Source organism: Chlamydomonas reinhardtii, chromosome 10 (genome assembly GCF_000002595.2).
Source record: "Chlamydomonas reinhardtii strain CC-503 cw92 mt+ chromosome 10, whole genome shotgun sequence".
NCBI lineage: Eukaryota > Viridiplantae > Chlorophyta > Chlorophyceae > Chlamydomonadales > Chlamydomonadaceae > Chlamydomonas > Chlamydomonas reinhardtii.
Window position 1 is genome coordinate 603,836 of NC_057013.1, and position 19,691 is coordinate 623,526.

Genomic DNA, 19,691 nt, shown 5'->3' on the forward strand with positions numbered 1-19,691 from the left:
ACTAACCGAGCCGCAAGGGCCCCTCGTCTCCTGGAACTGGATTGTCAGTTACGCCTTGCACACCGTGTGCACCGTCGTGGTTCTGCCTAATCAAGACGGTTCTGCCTAATCAAAAGACAGCCCTTAGACCAAATACCACGCATGCAGCAAGCCAACTTAAGCCACTACGCAGCAAGCCACCTTGCATAACCTGCTGCATTGAATCAGAACTGATACCGTACGTTGATCTGACACACGTGTACGCTTCACACTTAAGCAAAACATGCCGTTCATCCTCTACTCCTTTGTTGCAGAGGGGGCAAAGCCTGGCATTTCTAGGTGGTCTCTATTAGCTGCAATCGGCCAACAGCAAAGCCGAAACCTCACAAGGCATCTGTGTGCTTCAAAAGGGATAACATGCACTATGTGATACATGTTTCGACAGCACTCCGCTAACATGGCTTGTTGCCTAAGCATTTCGCACTCGGCACGTTCAGGCGCGTCACTCGTGTGCGCCATGACTCAGGCTGCCTCAACCTCAACAGCTGCAACGGTTGGACCAAGCAGCGAGAAGAGCGAGAGACGTCCTGCACGTCCTGCAAGACAACCACGCACACGCAATGCCACACGACACCATACAGTGCAACCACGTTGCTTCGAACCATGAAGGGAACCATGAATGAACACACGAGCCTAACCAAAGCCAGGCACCAGGGTTGCACACCCAAATTTATCCAGGAACCACTTCGCCTTATACATCACACAACGCTGCGCGCTCGTGCGGCTCATGAACCCACCTTATTCAATGTCGCGGCGCGCGCATACCATTTAGGTAACCGCCCCTACACTCACTTATGCCATACGCAGCATTTCGACCATGGCCCCCATGGAAAGTAACCCTCACAATAACAAGCGCTGATCCATATCGTTGATGCAGGGAGCAGAACACAAGAAACAGTAGCAAGTCTCACACATGAAAGGAGAAGGGAGCTTAATCAAGCATATCACCGCGCAAAACAGTCATACCCCGCATTTGCCCCTGCACCCCATCAAGCCTCGAATATGATTCAGCAGTATGCCGGTCGTGTCTTCAGCATGATTCAACAATTTCTACAGTTTTAGCTGTGCGCGTGCGAGCCTGCAACCTGACACATTTTTTGGGGGGGCCACCAACACTGCAGGACAGTGGCACAACCCACGCATCGAACCATCGGCACTTTCACTAAAACATGGAGTCCATCTGCTGGAGCAGCGCGAAGGGCGTTGGGTCCTGGTCTGCGGGCCTTGCACGAGCACCGTCACTGCCAGCCTGGCGGAACAACGCCTGCAGAGGCGGCTGTGCCAGCGGCTGCGGCCCCGGCTGTTGGTGTACGGCGGCAGCCTGTACTGCTGCGCGCAGCGGCTGAGGGCTGGCCGTTGACGGCCGCCGCCCGCCGGCGCCAGTCTGGGACGACGACGGCTGGGAGGGGGACTGCGAGGACGGCTGGGAGGGGGGCTGGGAGGGGGGCTGAGAGGGCGGCTGCGATGTCGACCAAGAGTGGGTAGAGCGGGACTGGCCTAATGAGCTCTGCGGGGCCAGCGTTGACGATGGCTGCGGGTGCAGGGAGGTAGAGGACGCAGGCGACAAGGGGCGCGCAGGAGCAGCGCCCGCCGTGTGTGTTGTGTTGTGGATGAGCGGCGACCCGACACGCATGACCTTGAGGCGGCCAGGCAGCGCGCTGGGTGGCAGCGGCAGCAGCGGCCCCTCCCGCGTCCGACCACCGGCAGCTGCTGCTGGCGATGCAACTGCTGCCTGTGCGGCAACTGCCGCTGCGGGCGATGCAAGGGAGTGCGACTGCGGTAGAAGCGGCCCCGACGCTGCCGGCTGCAGTGGTGGTGGCGGCGCGCCCACAGCAGCGCTTGCTGCCGCCGCCTGCGTGCCGCCGCCATCGGGGTCGCGCTGGTGCTGGTGCCCCCCGTGCGGCGGCAGCGCCTCCACGCACACCTCCTGCGCGCCCTCTCGCACGCTGTTGAAGGTGGCCACGCGGCGCCACACCTTGCGCAGCCGCTGGTCCAGCTTGTCCTGCAGCGCCATCCAGGTGCGGCGCAGCAGCAGCGCGGCGAAGGACAGCAGCAGGGCGGCGTTGATGGCGATGATGAGGACCCCCACGGCGTCCTGGCGGTGGGGAGGGCGGGTGGCGGCAGGTGGGCGAGGGCCGGGGTGATTAGTGCCATGAAAATGTAGGTGTGTACTCTAAAAAGACATGACTTGCCTGCGACACGCTGTGACAGCGGTTACGACAGGTGCGAGCAGCAGAGTAAGGCTCCGCGCAACTGCAATCAATCAACTCACCGCCTGAGAGCGCTCCAGGGGCGCCTCCGTGACAAAGAAGAGACTGAGGGAGAGCGTCAGGATCAGCACGGCTAGGGAGAAGAAATCAAGGAGCGTCAGCAGGCGGCTCTTTGCGGGCGAGCAGGCCATGTTGACGAGCGCCATGAGCGTGAATGTGACCAGCAGCACCGCAATCTGCTGGTCCACCTGGGTGAGGGCGCGCCCAAACATCTCCACAGCCACCTGCATTAGGCACGCACACACGCACACACGAGCCAGATCGGAGGGCGGAATGAGTACGTTCAGGTTGCGTGCACGCGTGCCGCTGTTCAAGCCCACCCAAAAGCAACCCACGTACGAGCAGCTCACCAGCAGCAGCTGCTGCACCATCTGCACGCTGCCCCAGTACCAGAAGCGGCGCCTGCGTGCATGGGAGGAAGCACGCGGTGCGTGACGCGCGTGGTTGAGAGGGTGCGCGGCGGCCCCTGCATGCTGGCTGAGATGGAGCGCTGCAGGTTTGCAGCAAGGCATGGCTAGCCAGCACACATTTATCCACATTAATCCCGCAACTCACTTGTAGCGGCTGTACAGGAACCCGTACCGCAGCTGGACCTGCGGCTCCGTCAGCTGCTTGCGGCGCCGCCACAGTATGACGAAAGACGCCACGGGCGGCGCCAGGCACAGCACCACGAACGCGACCACGCCCACCGGCACGTACACACGCAGGTGGGTGCCGTTGTAGCACTGCAGGTTGTGATCTCGGATCCAGTACCCGTACGGCCACGTGGCCTGTGTGTGGTGGTTGACGCACGTGCGGTTAAGAGGGAGCAAGAAAGCGTCCGTGCGTGGGACTGCGGGGCTTGCGGTGCGTGTGCTCTATCCGCCGTCAGTGGCGCTGCTGCGGCATGCATGCCCAGGCAGTACAGGTAGTACTCTTCATCCCTCTCACCTGCTGCCGCTCGGGGAAGAGGCCCGTGGAGCCTGCGTAGGAAAACAAGCGTGTGTCCACGGGGAGGTCATGCAGCGGTTAACCGTACGGCAAACCGCACCTGGTCGCCCACCCTCACACCAAACCCGGCAGCAGTCCCCCATCACCCCAACCCGCCCATCCACCAGCCCACAACCACCCACCGTCGTCGATGATGTAGCATGTAAAGACGCTGAGTGCCGCATTGGCCCATCCCGGGTACACGATGAACACGCCAATCATCAGCACCACCAGCAGCTGCTCCCCTAGCTTCAAGCTGGCGTCTAGCTGGGACAACAGCCGCCGGACGCCGCTCTTCTGGAAGCTCTCCGAAATCCCAGCCACCACCGAAATTCGGCTGATGTTGGACAGCGCGGTCTGCAGCTTGCCACTGCCCACGGGGCGCAGCGAGGGAGAGGTGGCGAGGGGCGCGCGCGGCGTCTGCGGCCTGCTGTCCTTTGAGCGCAAGAGGGACAGACGCCCCCGCAGGCTGGGCGCCTGGGCGAGCGCGAAGGCGGATGCGGGCAGCATGCCATTGGCGCTCATGCGGAGGTCGCGCTGTGTCGCAGCGACAGAGGCAGCCGCGTCTTGCGTGCGCCGCCTCTGCATGGAGGACGCGGCGGAGAGAGGCGGGGCCGCGTCCGCATCCTTTGCGCCTCGGGCACTCTGCGCGTGGCTGCCGCTGCGCGTGTGCTCATCTGCTGTTTCGCCGCTACTGCTGCAGCCGTGGCTGCGTGGGTCGTCGAAGGGCACGGATGACGGAGTTGCCCCCGCAAGGGGCTCCGGGATCGGCTCCGTCTGGGGCGCCGCAGGGGGCTCCGGAGCTTCGTCTGTGCAGTCGTCTTCATCTGCAAAGTCCACAACCCCCGTGCCGTCCGTGGCGACAATAAGGCGCAGGGAGGCGGCCGTGGACAGCAAGCCCCCAACCGCCCGTTGAGCGACGGCGGCACTCCCGAGGGTGCTGCCGCCGCCGCCCTCCGAGAAGCGACTGCTGAGCGTGAAGTGCGGCTGGTGCTGCAGTGACTGCATGGTCTGCAGGCGCTGGGAGGGATCCGCCGCAGCAACCGACGCCGCTGCGGTGTACAGCGCTGACACAACAGAACCCGTGGGCGTGGCGAGCGGCTCCTCGTCTATCGTTGTTCCGGGGGACGGCTGGCGGAATGCGGGGGCGGCGGCGGCACTGCTGCGCGGCTCCAGCCCTCCACCAGAGGACGAGAAGCTATGGGTCAGCTGCAGCCGATTCGCGTTGCGCGAGGGAGCGTGCGCCAGGCACTTGGCCACAGTGCGACTGTGGGCAGGCACGGCAAGGGCATGTGTGTGGGGTCATGGGCAAGCGGATAGTGCGTGGAGCAATGAGCCGGCGGAGATTGCCATCAGGAAAGATTGTGCGAGGTGGATTCTGCGACTTCATGTATGTTATGCAACCAGCAGGCTGACCACACAGGTACAGGCACTTGCCGGAGAAGCCAAATCAGGAGGCTGAGCGACAGCACCAGTACCGGCGTGATGAGCGCGCCTGCACGCAGGGCGGTAACACGAGCTTTGAGTCAGCGGGCTGTGGGCAACTGCACCGGTCACACGTCACACCATTCAAGCGGACACACCACGCACCTGCCAGCTGGGAGCGCGCCTGCCACTCAGGGTTGAGTCTTGGCACGAAACACGCGTGGCTGTACACAAACGCGTTCTCACTGCCCGTGATGGCGGTGGTGACGGCCGCGAGACGCGACACAGAGTCGGGGTAGGGGATTGCCAGGCGGGTGACGATGACATAGAATTGGACGTGCACAATCAGGACCTGTGTGTTGCGTTGTTGCGTTGGCAGAAAGGGCGCATGGGCGAAATGTGAATGGTTTGGTTTGGAGTCTCATAATGATTGCTGGTGCTCGAAAGCACATTGCGACGCCCCCTTATGTATCATAACGCGTTGCGGGTAGCGCACGGCCCTTAGGCCTAAGCAAGGCATCCGGACACGAGGGAAAGAAGTCGCCGGCATCATGAAGAAAGAGCACACAACAGTAGTTCAGCACCCACCTTGAGAATGTCGGCCGCAGACGTCTCCTTCTCGTTGGGCTTGTGCAGGCTGTTGCTAGCGGTTCGGGACAGAATGATTTGCTCCTCAAATGTGACGTAGCTCGTGTAGAGAATGAGCATGGTGGTACCGATGAGTGCTAGGATGGCAATCACGATTGTGTAGCCGAGGCTAGGGCATGGCCTGTGCGAAGCGGGCGTCAGCAGGAAGGAACGTGTCAATGATGAGCGGCCGTGCTGCACTTGTGTGAGCCCAGGCGGCTAGCGACACTACACCGACTGGGTACAAACACCTCATGATTCGCCCAGTAATGCTGCTCGCTCGCCAGCAGCACGCATGACAAAAGCAATGTACGGAACATTGCCCGCCATCGCTTCCACCGATCCCTGCTTGACTACTACTCACGAGCAGCTGAGCTCCGAGTCCAGGAAGTACCCAGGTGTGCATGTGGCGCACAGGTTGCCGGCATAGCCCTCCGCACACTGCAGCCCGAGGTAGCCGCCACCGCCAGCCGTGTCATTGCTACTGCCGCCACACGCCGCAGCCACCGTGTCTGGTGTCAGCGCCACCAAGCTGCCGTGGGCTGCGTTTCCGCTTTGGAGCGCGTTGGCATTGATACTGCTGCTGCTGCTGCTGCTGCTGGAACCGCCGCCGGCTACGGCCAGAGAGCCCCGAAGCTGCTGGCAGGCGATGAGCCACTCTGATCGTGCGTCATAGCCCGGGCCATCCAGGCCATTGCTGCTGCTGAGGGTGCTGAGGGCGCCGAGGGTGGTGCTGAGGGATGCGTTGGCGCTGATCAGGGTGGAGGCTGCGGTGCTCAGTGCGCGCTGCACGTCAGGCCAGCGGTTGGCATCCACTGGGTTGCCGCACGCTGCCTGCTGCGGGCAGCGGTGCAGCAGTGCGGAGTCCGGGGCCGAGTGCCAGTAGCCTGCGTGGGATTCAGCGGAGCGAATGGCGGCGGATGGAGTAGTTAGCAGGGTAGCGTGTGTGTTTGGAAGCACGTGTCATCAGCGGTTGACTGCTGGCAATCCGCATCCAGCCAAGCAATGTGCCCGCGTGTCTCGCGCTCTCGTGCCCGCACGCACCTGGGTTGGGCACAACGACACGGCCGCCGGGGCAGATGGCGTTGTTGGGGCACCGCTGGCAAGCCGCCTGGGAGGCTGCCGCGTGTTGGGACAGCTCCTGCACCGCACATCAGCAGCCGGCCGCCATGCAGCAGGGTTCAGGACGCGGGTTGATTGAAGGGCCTGATGGTGAGCATCCAACCAATCCCAATCACGGTGCATCAAACAATCCCCATCATGCGTTCCCACGCCACTCAACCCTCGCCTGCTGCATTCTTAGTACCGTACATGGCCAATCAACTACACACCTTCATCTGCTGCATGTAGTTGGGGCTATCCACGTCGGACAGGGCGGGCCGCGTGTCGCGCCACAGAGTGAAGGTGCCGCCGCTGCACCTGGCGCACGACACCCAGGAGGGCTGCCCCCACGACTGCTGCGCCCAGCTCAGGTCCAGAGCCTCGCCCTCCAGGCATGGCAGGATGCGGGCTCGCACTGCCAAGTCCGATACCTACAGGTCGGGATGGACAGCGTGAATGACCAAGAACGGTATGGATGTTGGGCGTTGCACGAAGCGAGATTGATGAGCGCTAACCGATTCAAACAGCCTATCCCAACCCAGCAAATAAAACATACCGGTGCCCGGCATTGCGCGCGCACCTGGTACAGGGTTGCATCACTGGGGCTGAAGGCCCGGAAGATGAGCTCGTAAGGCCCCACCCAGCCCCGGACCTTGAGGCGAGGCCACGTGGCCACCCCGCCCACCACGTTGGCTGTCAGGGAGCCGCCCGCCGCCGGATCCGGATCCAGATTCGCCAGGTTGGGATCGTTCCAGGGGCGTTCGATGCTGGTGGCGTTGTTGGTGGGGAGCCGCAGCGGCCGGATGCTGACTGCGATGCTCCACTCCATTGTGTCTGGGCGGGCGGGAGGATTGGTTTGGAGGAACGGCAGCAAATGGGGAGAGAGCGTCAGGAAACGTGCAACAGAGTAAGAGTAGGAGCATTCAGGAGCGAAGTGCGTCAGCATACCGTAAGCGTGCTGCTTCCGTCCTACGTACCCGTATGTAGCGGCTGAGAAAGGCTGTTGAAGATCTGCACAGCGAGCTGGAAGGCCGTGCCCGCGCTTAACTCCAGCCACCCATCTGACGACTGTAGCCCGGACACAAGCCGCATGTGGGTGGGCGGCGCATCCAGAAGGCTCAGAGCGCTAAATGTCGCAGGGCTTATCTGGTCTCTAACGAGCTCCACGGTCGGCGCCACGACACACTGCCCAAGCTGCTGCTCTAGCAAACACGCCCGCAGAAGCTGGTCAGATGCCGCCGTGCCGTTGCTGCTGCTGGTGTCGGCGGCCGCTGCGGCTGTGCATGGCGCTTGCACTGCAGGTGCGGGTACGTTGCTTAACCTCGCGAGGCCGCTGCAGTTGACACGCAGCGCCCGAGCACTTGTGTCTTGCAGCCAAACAGATGGCGTCTGCGGGTGTGAGGAAAAAGCAAGCACATGTACAGGAATGGTACTCACGTGGGTCACTACTACCGCAGTGCGCGCGCGTTCAAACATGCACACACGGAAAAAGGAAGCACCGCTACGGTATGCTCCGCTCCGCGCAGTGCTGATAGCGAAGGCTGGCTGCGCCACGTTCACATGCACGTGAACGAGCACCGGTAACGCCCATGCCCCTGCGCACCTCTTGAGCTGGCAGCCGTACATCCTGCAGGACGAGCTGCTGCGCACACGCGTCATCGCCGCCGGCTGCTCCGGGCAAGCACCCCTGCTGTGTGGACGCCACCGCTGACCCGGTCACCGCGAGGTTGCCGACGGACATGTCCACATCCCGAAGAAGCACCGACACGTTCCCGGCAACAAACGCCCCGCCTCCGTGCCCCCCGTAACGCACGTAGACTGCCTGACGCCCTCCAGTGCTACTGCTGTTACTGCCACTGCCACCGGCAGCTAGGGGGCTCGCGCTGTTGGCAGCTATGGTTGCATCTGTGATGGTCACTGTTGCCGGGCGCGACGACGTCCCGTCAGCCGTGGCGGCTGCAGCTGGGCCCGACAGCGCCAGCCCTCCGCCTGTGAGCGCCGAGTTGTTTACGATGCTGCTGCCGTTCAGCACCAGCAGCTCCGCACACGTGGACGCCACGCCTCCTCCCAGCTGGTCGGCGCTGCCGCCCCGCACCGACACGCGCTCCAGGCTCAGTCGCGCGCAGTCCGTGCCTCGGACACCTCCGCCCGACGCCGAGGCTGTGTTGGCAGTGAACGCGCAGTCACGGACCCGGGCAGTGGTGCCCGCAGCCAGATACAAGCCGCCGCCGCTGCCTGCCCGCGCCATGCACTGCGAGATGCGGGTGTTGTCCATGCGCAACACGTCGTATCCGACTCCGCTGCTGCAGCCGCCTGCTGCGGCTGCTCCTGTGCCCGCTGTGCCCGCGCTGCTGCTGCTGCTACTGCTACTGCCAACCCGGCACTGGGCGTACACTGCACCACCTTGTGCGGCGGAGGAGCCAGAGATGGAGCTGTCCTGGAGAGCCAGCACGGATGACGCTGAGACGGACGCAAGGGCCACAGCGCCGCCGGCCCTGCCTGCCGCATCCGCGCTCATCACAAGCCGCGACAGCAGCAGGTGGTGGCCGCCGCCGCCGCCGCCGCTGCCTGCGAGCTCCGCGAGCACGCCTCCGCCTAGCTCCGCGGCTGAGTTCCCGCTGAAATTGCAGTCGGCCACCTCTGCCCGCCCACTGCTGCCCAGGGCTTGCAGGCACACGGCGCCGCCGGACCCTGCCAACGGCGCGGCATTGCCGCTAAAGTAGCAGCGGGCAATGCGCGCGCTCTCGCCCCGCCCAAACTCGACGTGCACGCCGCCACCGCAGGGGCCTGTGGCCGTGTTGTTGGCAAAGTTCGAGTCCCACACCTGCAGCCATGGGTTGCTTTCCGAGGGCTTTTGCAGCAGCACCTGCTGCTGCTGCGCCCGCCGCCGAGTTTGCTGCTGTTGCTGTTCTGTCGTAGCAGGCGTCGCGCTGACGGCCTCCTGGGATTCCACCCGACTGGACAGGCCGCCACCTGACTTGCCGGCGTTCCGAGCGAACGAGGAGCGGTCCACCCGGGCGGGGCAGGACACAACCGACACGGCACCGCCATTGCTAAGGGCAACATTGTCTTCAAACACACAGCCCGACACCAGCAAGCTGCAGGCACTGTCCAGGTACGCTAGAGCTGCTGCTTCAGGGCTCCCATTAGTGCTGCTGCTGCTGTTGTTGCTGCTGCTGCTGCCGCCATTTGCGGCGGCGGCGGCCTCTTGTTGTTGCTGCTGCAGCTGCGCCGCCTCCAGCACGGCCATGGCCCGGTACTTGGGCGTGGACGTGGCTGCCACTGCGCCGCCGCAGCCACTGTCAGTGGTGCTGCCGCGCTCAAACACGGAGGAACCGGCCGTGTTGCGTGTGAAGCGGCACTTGGAGGCAGTGATGGCCACACGGACGGCGCCCAGGGCTGGGGCCGACACAAACAGAGCCCCGCCCGCGCCACCCGCCGTGTTGATTAGGAAGGTACTGGCCTCCATGTGTACCTGAAAATGGCAGCAGCAGAGAAAAGAGCAGTACAGTTGTGAGGATTGAGGAAGGAACAAGTGAGCTAGCCTGAAGCCCACTGCAGATCGCGTGCGGTGGAACCCGTACACCACTCACGCTTAGCTGGATTCGAGGCGCGTTGCTGACTGCATCAATGGCATTGCCACGTTCCTCTGCAGCAATGCTGATCACGCCCCCGTCCATGTAGGCGTAATTGCCAGAGAAGACTGAGCCTCCTGTGATGTTGACGAGCGCTTGGCCCGAAGGCACCACTTGGGACAGCAGCGGCGATCCCTGTGCATGCACGCATGACAGCCGGGCACCTTGAGCGAGAGTCCGAAGCTACATACCGCGACCCCGCAACATACAGGCAACAACGTGTCCATACATGTTTGCGCGCCCAGGCGCGGTGTTACCGTATTACAGGATACTAGTAGTTTTTTGTGGCTCCCGATTTGTGCCAATCTTTTACCCAGTTCTGTGCGAACGCGGGAGTAATACGCGGGATCTGGCCCTGGGGTCAGCATCCCATGCCTTCTTTAAACTGCTAGCACGGACACGTCTCGAGTCCACTCCCCCACGCCCATGCGCACTCACCGGAACCGGGATGCTCACGCTTATGGCGCCGCCAGCGCCTGCACCAGGAAATGGCATGCCATAAGTGCTCAGACCCGTGGCCCATGTGCAGCCACGATCTTTCAATGATAAGCGCTCAGACTTGTGACCAAAATGCAGCCACGATCATTCAGCTTGGTGCCTCCCTCTGCATGGCGCCTCGCACCTTGCTTGGCTCGGTTGTCTGAAAGCACAGCTCCATCTAGTACCACAAAGTCCGGGAGCGTGTTGACAGCTAGCACGCCGCCTGCGGAGGGGAGGGGAGGGCACGGGAGGGGAGGGAGGAAGCGAGCGGAGGGGAGGGCACGGGAGGGGAGGGGAAGTGAGTGCGTGTGCGTGTAAGAAATGGCCACGGAAGAGTAGCTCGGCTGTACAGGGACCATGCAGCAGCAGTCGCGGCTTCTTAGCGCCCGGCAGCCTGAACGCGAACGCGGCCTGCATCTGCGCCGCCGTCTTCACCATTGTTGCTAATAGACTATCGATGAATGAGACTGCGGTACTACCTGAGTTACCAGCCGTGTTGGATGTGGCCGAGCCGCCCCGCAGCCAGAATGACGTCAGGCGGTCCGCCCACGCCAGCCCTCCATCCACACCCGCGGTATTGCCAACTGCCTCCCCGCCGTCCCGCAGCTCCACACCGCCGATGAAGCCGGCGGCGAAGGCCCCGCCTGTGTGCCGCAATGCGCACCACATGTGAGCACGCACAAGGCTGACCACTGCGAGGGCATGGCCATTGTTGCAAGCAAGCCCCCAATCTTTCCAGTATCCCCGGCAGCCTGCAGCCGCCTTTAACGTGCCACCCCTTGCGCACGCACCACCCCATTCGTTCCCGCCACCGAGCCACGCACCATTTCCGGCGGCCCTGTTTGCCGCCACACGCCCACCGGCACTGATGGTAATGTTTCCGATCAGCCCGGACGACCACACCGCACCGCCGTCCACCTCCGCCTCATTCTCCAGAAGCTGGGCGCCATCGCTCACGGCGACCACAGGGACCGTGAATCCGCCGGCGATCGCGCCGCCACTTCCGGTGACAGCCTTATTGCCACACAGTGTGGCTCCTGCCCCCAGGAAGATCCCACCGAAGACGCCAGACTGGACGTAGAGCGCCCCGCCGGACGTCTTCGCCTGACAGTTGCAGATGCGACTGTTGTTGATCTCCACGACGCCCTGCACGCTGCCGCCTACCGCCATGAATCCACCCGCGCCGTTGCCAGCGGTGTGGCCCTCAATGTGTGCGTTGCTGATGCGGATGCTACCCAGCACGTCATTGCCGATAGTAATGAAGCCTGTGGAAAAACATACATCGGTATGAATGCGGATGTTACAGAGGGGACAGTCCCAGCACCCGAGGACGCCGAGCCATCACATGCTATCGGTATGCAATGTGCAATGAGGCGAATACGGTAGTCTAGAATGCCTAAACAGGCGGCACCAGCGGCATCTCTATCCCCTCGCACATACACGCCCACCTCCGGCGATTCCAGCCATGCTATCCAGGAGCGTGGCATTGTCAATAGTGATGTCACCTGCCGAGGTGGGGGCATCCCAGGTAGGGACTCCGTTGAGGGACTCGATTGAGAGGCGAATCCACTGTTTAGCTTGCCCACGACCGTCACTGCCATCGATCATGGATCCCATTAACATTCACCCACAGATAGATGATGCAGGCCCAGAAGCCGCTCGCTTACCAGCGTTCTGTGCGATCTGGATGAAACCCCCGCTCCGGACGCCGCTGGTGTCAATGTTGTTTCTGACTAACGCACCATCTGCAATGGTGATGGCTTCAACGTTCTGTTCCACTGCAGCAGGCAAGGGGGCACACCTTGAGTTGCAACAGGCTGAATGGGTTGGCAGTAAGCAGAGACAAAGCGTCACGCACGTGCGTGTCTGTTGACACAGTCACCAGACGACCGCACGCACAAGACACGCACACCCCCAGTGATGGCCGTACAAATGCCGTACATGCCTCACAACGCCGGCCACCTACCGTAGAAGAAACCCTTTGCGAAGTCCTCCATAACGGTTCGGGGACCCCGAATGGTCAGAGATCTCAAGTACGCCATGCTAAAACCGCCTGCATGAGTGCGTGCGACCGGATGCGTTTGATTGCATGAATAATGGTGAGCACAAGCACGCACACTGGAAAGGTTGGAAAGGAAGAGCATATACTTGACATACCGTATCGCCCGCCTGTGTTGTTCCGCATAACAACATCCTCGAATGTGATGTCACCTGCGCAGCAGTCGTCACGCACACAGGCGCACAGCTAGCCACTTGAAAGCAGGCATGCAAGCACATATGGATGGTGGGATAGCACGTGTTGCAGCTGCTGCTGGTAAAATGCATCGCCCAAGCAAAATGCACGGCCAAACGCACACGAAATACCCCAATGACACACCTGCCGCCGCAATCCCCGAAAGTACGGCGCCCCAAGAGGCATCGGTGCGGTTGATCATGTTGTCCGAAATGCTGGTGTTGCGGAAGACGATGCTGCCGTAGTAATAACCCGTGATCACCACGCTAGCCCCGGTTACCGAGTTTCGATCAATCACGGAGTCTATGATGCGCAACTCAAAAACATTTACTGAGAAGTCGGTGATCGCTCCCGAGAATAGGTCATGTCCGTTCACAAAGCGCGACCTCTCGATGTGAACGCTGTGGACGCTGCGGTCGTATCCGGGAGTTTCAGGGTACCACCCCACGTGTACGAATGACACATTGCTGCCGTCCATGACGCTGTCGGCTACCACAAGGCTCCACATCATGAAGAAGGAGAACACACGCCATCCACCTTTACTGTGGCTGATGGAGCTCGCACGGACGGTCACGTTTGCGCCCACTGCGTGCATGCACAGGCACGTGTGGAGAACAACGAGCGTCACACCACAATAATGCGCCTCGGCGGCACAGGGAGGGATAGCAAGCGCACGCCGCGCGGACACGGGGCACATGGCTAACGCAGTGAGCGAGTGCATCCTCACCATAATGCGCTGGCGGCAAGCCAGTTGCCACCCATCCGCAAACAATTGAACACGCCTGCTGTGCTGTGTTGTTGTCCATTCGACTTCCGCTTGTGACGGTCACGTCGCCCGCTGCCATACCCGATGCCAGCACGCCGCCCTCCGCAGCAATGTTGTCCGAGGCACTGCTTTTATCAAGACTTAACAACCCGTAGCCAAGCGGCGCGTAGATGACGCCTCCTGCAGATGCCATACACATGCAATCAAACCTCTTCATGAGTTTTTGCTGTGCTGTGTGTCGGTCAGCCTGGGTTAGGGTTAGGGTTCAGGCTTTCAGGTTTCTGAGGGTGTGGCGTGTGTCGCTTACCTTTATGATTGAGAGCGCTGTTTCCGTCGAGGCTGCTGCCCTGCGTCAGCTCGAGCTTGCGCAGAAAGCCCATGGTGCAGAAGGCGCCGCCATGGCCTGATGCTGTGTTGCAGCCCACAGATGTTGAGACCAGCGCGATGTCACCCTGGGGATTTCGCATACGTGCATGGGGACAGAGTGATCACACGAGCAACGCGCACGCAGCACGCAAGCAAGCACATAGGTTGCACATCATCTGGCGCGTATACCGCACGCGCTGCCCCCCCCCCCACACACGCACCGACCCCAACGTTCGCGGGCAAGGAGCGCACGAGTCATCGCAGTAAACCCATACATGCGCCATAAATCATAACCCTGCTCCGCACCTCGAGGCCGGGGCCTAGGAAGAGCACCGAGCCCGTGCCTCCCGAGTTGCGGCTTAGGTCGGAACGCCGGACGCGGATATCCACCGCCGCCGCCTGGGTGGCGTTGCGCAGCAGCACCACCACGGCCCCCGTCGCCCCATCCACGTCAGACAGCAGCGACATGGTGCCGCCGCCGCTGCTGAGAAGCGCCTGCAGTACGACGTCCACAGGCCGTACAGGAGCCGCCACAGAAGCGGTCACCGCCGCCGCAGCGGTCGGCGCGCCCGGCGGCGGCGGCGGCGCGGCATCAAAGGTCGTTGGTGCGGCGGCGGGTGCGACGGCTGGCACCATGGTGTTGTCCAGCACGCGTGTGTCCTCCAGGGTCAGGCTGTAGTCGGAGCCTTCCGTCCCGGCCGCCGCCGAGGCCTGTCATTGTGGTGAAGGAAAGGCAAGCGGCTTGTGTATATTAGGCGCATCCCGTAAAGCATACGGCACCTGTATACCATTCACGTCACGGTTTCTGACCCTCCACTAGTGACTGCGCACCACATCCATTCAGGCCCACGCACCCACCCACGCACCTCCGCCGCCAGCTCCACTGCCAAGCAGCCCCAGCCTGTTGCGCCCGTCACGCGCTGGCACGTGCAGCCCTCCATGTGCACATCCCTCACACCAGTCACCAGCACGGCGCCAACCGCCGCCGGCTGCTGCTGCACAAGCGTGCCGCTGCTGCTGTCTGAAGCACTGGTGTTGTTGTCCGCTGCTTGTGCCACGCCCCCAAGGAGGTCTTGCAGCGTCACATTCAGGAAGGTCACGCTCGCGCATTCCCTGCGAAGAAGGGTATAAAGCGCAAAGGTAACTAGGCGAGGCGAGCATTGGGTTGCTGGGCTGCATAACGGCACATGCCAAGTGCGCATGCCCACCCATGCATGCCGGTAGGTGTGTACAGAACGTATGAACCCATGCGTGTCTACCTGCACTCCACCAAAGGCCCCGCGGGGCTCAGCGGTAGATCACTGATCCACGAGTGCTGCAGCTTCACAGATTCCGCTGCTTGACCAAGGATGCTGATGCCCCAGTCCCAAACATCCTGCGCTCCTGTTGACACTGAGCTGTTGCCAACGGCCGATGTGGTGTTGGTGCTGTTTGCTGTGGCTCCTGCAGCATCCGCGACTGCTGGTGCCGCATCAGCGCGCGGGATGATGTCCACTCCGCTGTACGTGAGGTGGGGCAGCAGCTGCTGCCCCACCTCCACCTGGAGCCGTGGCGCGTCAGGCGCACCTGCTGTGGCTGCACCCTGGGTGCCGTTGGGCGCCACCGCCCATGTGCAGTGCAGCTCCGCCGCAGCAAAGCAGGGCGGTGCGCCTGGTGCGGCGGTCGCGCCCGCCGAGCGCGGAGATGTCTGATTGCTGCAACCCCTGAGCAACAGGCTGCATGAGTAGGCGTGTGCTGCGGCCTGTTGCTGGGCGCTTGTGTTACTGCTGCTGCTAGCATTGCTGGGGCCTGGGGGCGGCGGCGAGGGAGCTGCCCCGGTCGTGGTGTTGGCCCCATCCAGTCCGTTGCCGCCGCCCAGGGCTGTGCCGGTGCCACCAGTAGCATTAGTCATGCCCATTGAGCTGGGGGCTGGCGTCGCTGCTGCAGAAGGCGGGCAGCCTGTAGTAATGATGAGTAAGGTGGCCATGAAAAGTGGCATTGTTACAGCGTGTCACAGGGAGATGTGTGCGCGCGTGGGTCAGGTCCGGTGACTCACCCCAACCCTGGATGTTCGTCTCATCCCGGAAAAGGAGCGTCTGCTGCTGCAGTTTGAGCGCGTCCGACTCGGGCGGAAGCCGTGCCACTGTCCACACCGAGTCGCCCTCCACGCGTTGGAGCAGCAGCGCAGAAAGGGTGGCGGGGTGGACCACACTTTCCAGCTGAACGTAGATCAGCAGCGGCGGGCTTGAGCGCGCGTGGTGTACGGTGAAGCGCAGGGAGCCTGAGGTGCGTAGGTGGGGAGCACGGGCGTGCGCGTGTCAGTTGTTGCGCTAGCTAGGTCCTTCGTACTACCGTGCTGTCAGAGCACAAGGGAAAGACACACGCATGATTGTGTTGGCGATGCGGCGCGAGAGCGTGTATGTGTGCTGGCAAACGGAATGCTGCCATTCATCGAGGTCACCTGGGTATGAGTATGCGAGGAAGTCCGTCGTGGCTTGGGTTGACGACATTTCGTACACCAGTTGATAGGTGGCATTGATGCCGGCACCGCTGGCTGCCGTCAACTCGGGAAAGGTTTCCGGGACGTAAAGACTGTGGGCCCAAGAGGTTAGGCATGTTCAAGGGTCTGTGTCATGATATATGATGGCACACATGTATCATATGCACACACAGCGGGCGGATAGATGCCAAGTCCCATCACCGCTCCCTACGCGCGTGTTGACGTACCTGGTCAGGCCAACCGATCCGTGCCTCCACCGCCACCCGGCAATTGCCGGACCCGCCACATCCAGCTTTCCAGTGGTCGGGTCGTAGCCCATGGTTCTGCATCGGACATGAGGCATGCACGTGCAGCAGCAGTAACATCTGCAGTTGCCAGCCTCACGTTGTTCGATTGCCGGCCATCCAGCTTGTTGACAGGCACCTTCACGTCTCTGCCCTCCATGTGAGCTGCTGCGGCTGCTCGCACACCGCATCTGTACGTTACGCTGCACGGTGCGTGCAACTCAGCTGCCAGTCTCTACCCCACGTCACTACCCTGACACGCACGCTGCCCCCCGCCCGCCCCCCGCCCGCCTCCCCACCTGTCCATAGACTCGACCAGTTCCAAGGACCCGTCATCCACCGTCTCCATCACGTCAATCCACAGGTCCTTCAGCCAGGCAGGCCCCACATTGTACAGCTTGCCGATGTGGCCGCGGCGCTGCACCATGAAAGCGTGTCGCCCGGGGGGCGGCGGGACTGCCCGGTCCATGACCCAGGCAACCATGCTGAACTGGTATTCGTCTGCGGATGCGTTCACCGTCAGCGGGGCCGGGCAGGAGTGCGCCTGTATGTGTCGTGGCGGCCGGCCGCAAGGGGGGTTACGTTCATGATTATTTAAGAAGGGGGAGGGCTTAGCAGGGCGGACAGAGTGATGTATCGCAGTGTATGAAGTGAAAGAGGGTTAGGAGTGAGCAGGGAGAGTGAGAGGAGGTGCTGGTGCTCAGGTGCTGCATGACTAATCGACCGATTTGGGTCAGGAAACCTACACATGACGCCGGTTCGGTGGCCGGTGTGGCACAGCAAAAGATCCCTGCTCGTTCTCGCTCGTTCACACATTTACCCCGTCAATCCCTTTGCAGCCAAAGCCTGCCTGGCACCGTGCACCTACCCCGTTTGCGTAGCGGTACAAGACGCGGTACTCCACCTCCGTGGTGCCCCCTCCATAGTAGAAGTACACGGGGCCGACGTCCGTACAATTGCCCGTGCGGTCTGACCCACTGGCCAGGCAGCGGATCGCAGGCCCCACGCTGCTGTACGGCTGCGCGACGCCGCTACTGCTGTTGGTGCTGTTGGTGCCGCTAGCGCTGTTATTTGCGGCAGCTCCTGCTAGCGCCGAGCACCGGACCGCAACCGCCTCGCCACTGCCGCAGTCGTGAAAGCCCCAGGCGTTGTGCTCGCACGCGGCCAGCGACGCCTCACTGCCCGCGCACACCACCTCATCCAGATGGAAGGCGGCAGGGGCACCCGGCAAGACACCGCTGCCCGCCGGACCGGAGCTGCCGCCGGAGCTGGTGGAGGTGGTGGAGGTGGCGGCTCCACCGCCGCCGACCCCGCCTGTGAGTCCCTGTTGCTGGGGACCGTATCGGCTGCAACACAAGGCCAGTCCGCCTGAGAAACCCAGTTGGCGACACGCCACCTCCGCTGCTGCGTTTGTGAACCTGGGGCACACGCACGCATGATTTTTGTAGGTTAAAGCACGGGGCTCAAAGGTTACGTTCACCGCGCCGTGCGCACGTGCCACCACCTCACCTGTCATCACACACTAGACCGAACGTGCCGTTGTAAAACACCTGCGGCGGTGGCGGGAGTGCCGGCGGCGGCAAGCAGGGCATTGCGTTGCCTTACTAAACGACCCATCACAAGGTGCTTACTGACGTGACTCTACGCCTGCGTCCCATATACATGGTACCTACCTTGCCTGCCTGCCGGTCATTCGTTTTGCCACAGCCAAGCGCTCACCTCCAGTCGACCCTCAAGTGTTGACGGCCCCTCCACCAGACGCAGGTCGCCGTCATGTGGGCCGCTGCCAGTGGCGTAGATGGAGGTAGTCTGGCTGCCTGCAGCATGGGCACATATACAAACATATCCGTTTCGGGCTGCGGAGTGCGGGCTCAAACGGCCGCAAGTTCGTAGTTCACAAAACCGGCGGACTGCACAGCTGGGTAGTCTGTGTGACGGCAAGGTTCTCTGCCCACGCACACTCCCGGCCGCACCCTCTTGTGTGGTTAATGAACCGGCGTCTACATTGTTTTGAGCTGCAATCACAGCACAGCTCAGAGCGACGAGGTTCATGACGAGCCACACGTCGAGCCCCGGCCTTCCGAGCATTGCCTTCTTCGTGTTGCCAGGCATTTATGGGCTTCTTTCATGGCGAAGCGGACATTGGCACCTCAAGCTAAGAGAAGCACTTAGCACGGGGGACCGCAACTTGAGCTCCCCGCATGCCACGAGTATAAGCTGAATGAGTGTGTGAATATTAATTGTAAGAAGTGTTTATACAGGGAGCTGCGGGCGTAAGCGTGCTTGTTGAGCTCGCCGGTGCGCGCCTGAGTCGTGGTAAGGCATGCAGTGATTGCAAGTAACGGTGTAATAGCTCTTATATATGCTCAGTGCACGCGAGCGCAATCCACTCAGGGAATACACATCCTGACGCATCCGTCTGACATTGTGCCGACCTGCGCAAGCAGAGCCCTCGTGGAATGTAGGCATAAATAAGGCTGCTTACTGCAAGAAGTTGTCCCAACAGGATTTTCTGGCCGTGACACACACCCATACACTTGTATACGGTGGCCTGCAGCCTAGGGTCGCTGAGCCGCGTCTGGACCTTGAAGCGACGATTTTCGCCCGCGCCACCGAGCGCGTGCCATGTGTGGAGCTCGAAGCACGTTACGATACGCATTTCCCTCACAACTCGCGACGGTCGCGCCTGAAGTGACGCCAGTGTGACCAGGGGAGACGGGCGTGGCCGGCGTGGCCGGCGTGGCCTAGTCCGTACACAGGGTTGTCGGCACGTGGTCTGCCGGCGGAGCTTGGATGGACAGGCCTTGCGTGTTCGCGCGCACGCGCGTGCCCTGAATGTCTAGTGGGTTCTGTTTTGACTTTGATCATGCGTCTCTTCCCTCAACTATCGAACCAGGCGGCCTGAACAGCACCAATACCATTCAGCGCGCAGAACTATCCGCCATCCTGGCTGCGCTAAGACACTACCGCCCCCGCGCGCAACTCCTGGGGCTGACTAAGCTAGTGATTGCCAGTGA

The 19,691-nt window shown here is 62.0% G+C and overlaps 1 protein-coding gene across 1 annotated transcript; it reads right to left on the reverse strand.

The window, feature by feature from the left end:
• CHLRE_10g421900v5 (uncharacterized protein) lies at positions 1–19,526 on the reverse strand. Its single transcript, XM_043066487.1, has 38 exons — positions 18,648–19,526; positions 18,394–18,491; positions 18,184–18,224; positions 17,543–18,092; positions 16,974–17,218; positions 16,618–16,713; positions 16,352–16,482; positions 15,947–16,171; positions 15,171–15,849; positions 14,778–15,024; positions 14,218–14,622; positions 13,853–13,997; positions 13,507–13,725; positions 12,924–13,364; positions 12,704–12,757; positions 12,513–12,599; positions 12,214–12,324; positions 11,995–12,051; positions 11,371–11,811; positions 11,026–11,190; positions 10,689–10,769; positions 10,505–10,542; positions 10,025–10,201; positions 8,035–9,906; positions 7,409–7,820; positions 7,012–7,265; positions 6,662–6,862; positions 6,375–6,471; positions 5,695–6,217; positions 5,292–5,472; positions 4,869–5,055; positions 4,716–4,773; positions 3,422–4,545; positions 3,240–3,271; positions 2,865–3,079; positions 2,660–2,711; positions 2,312–2,533; positions 1–2,134 (listed from the first exon to the last, which is right to left on the reverse strand). The coding sequence occupies exons 1-38, from the start codon at positions 18,760–18,762 to the stop codon at positions 1,202–1,204; spliced, it is 11,211 nt and encodes a 3,736-aa protein (XP_042919884.1). The 5' UTR covers positions 18,763–19,526; the 3' UTR covers positions 1–1,201.
• Positions 19,527–19,691: the final 165 nt, after the last annotated feature.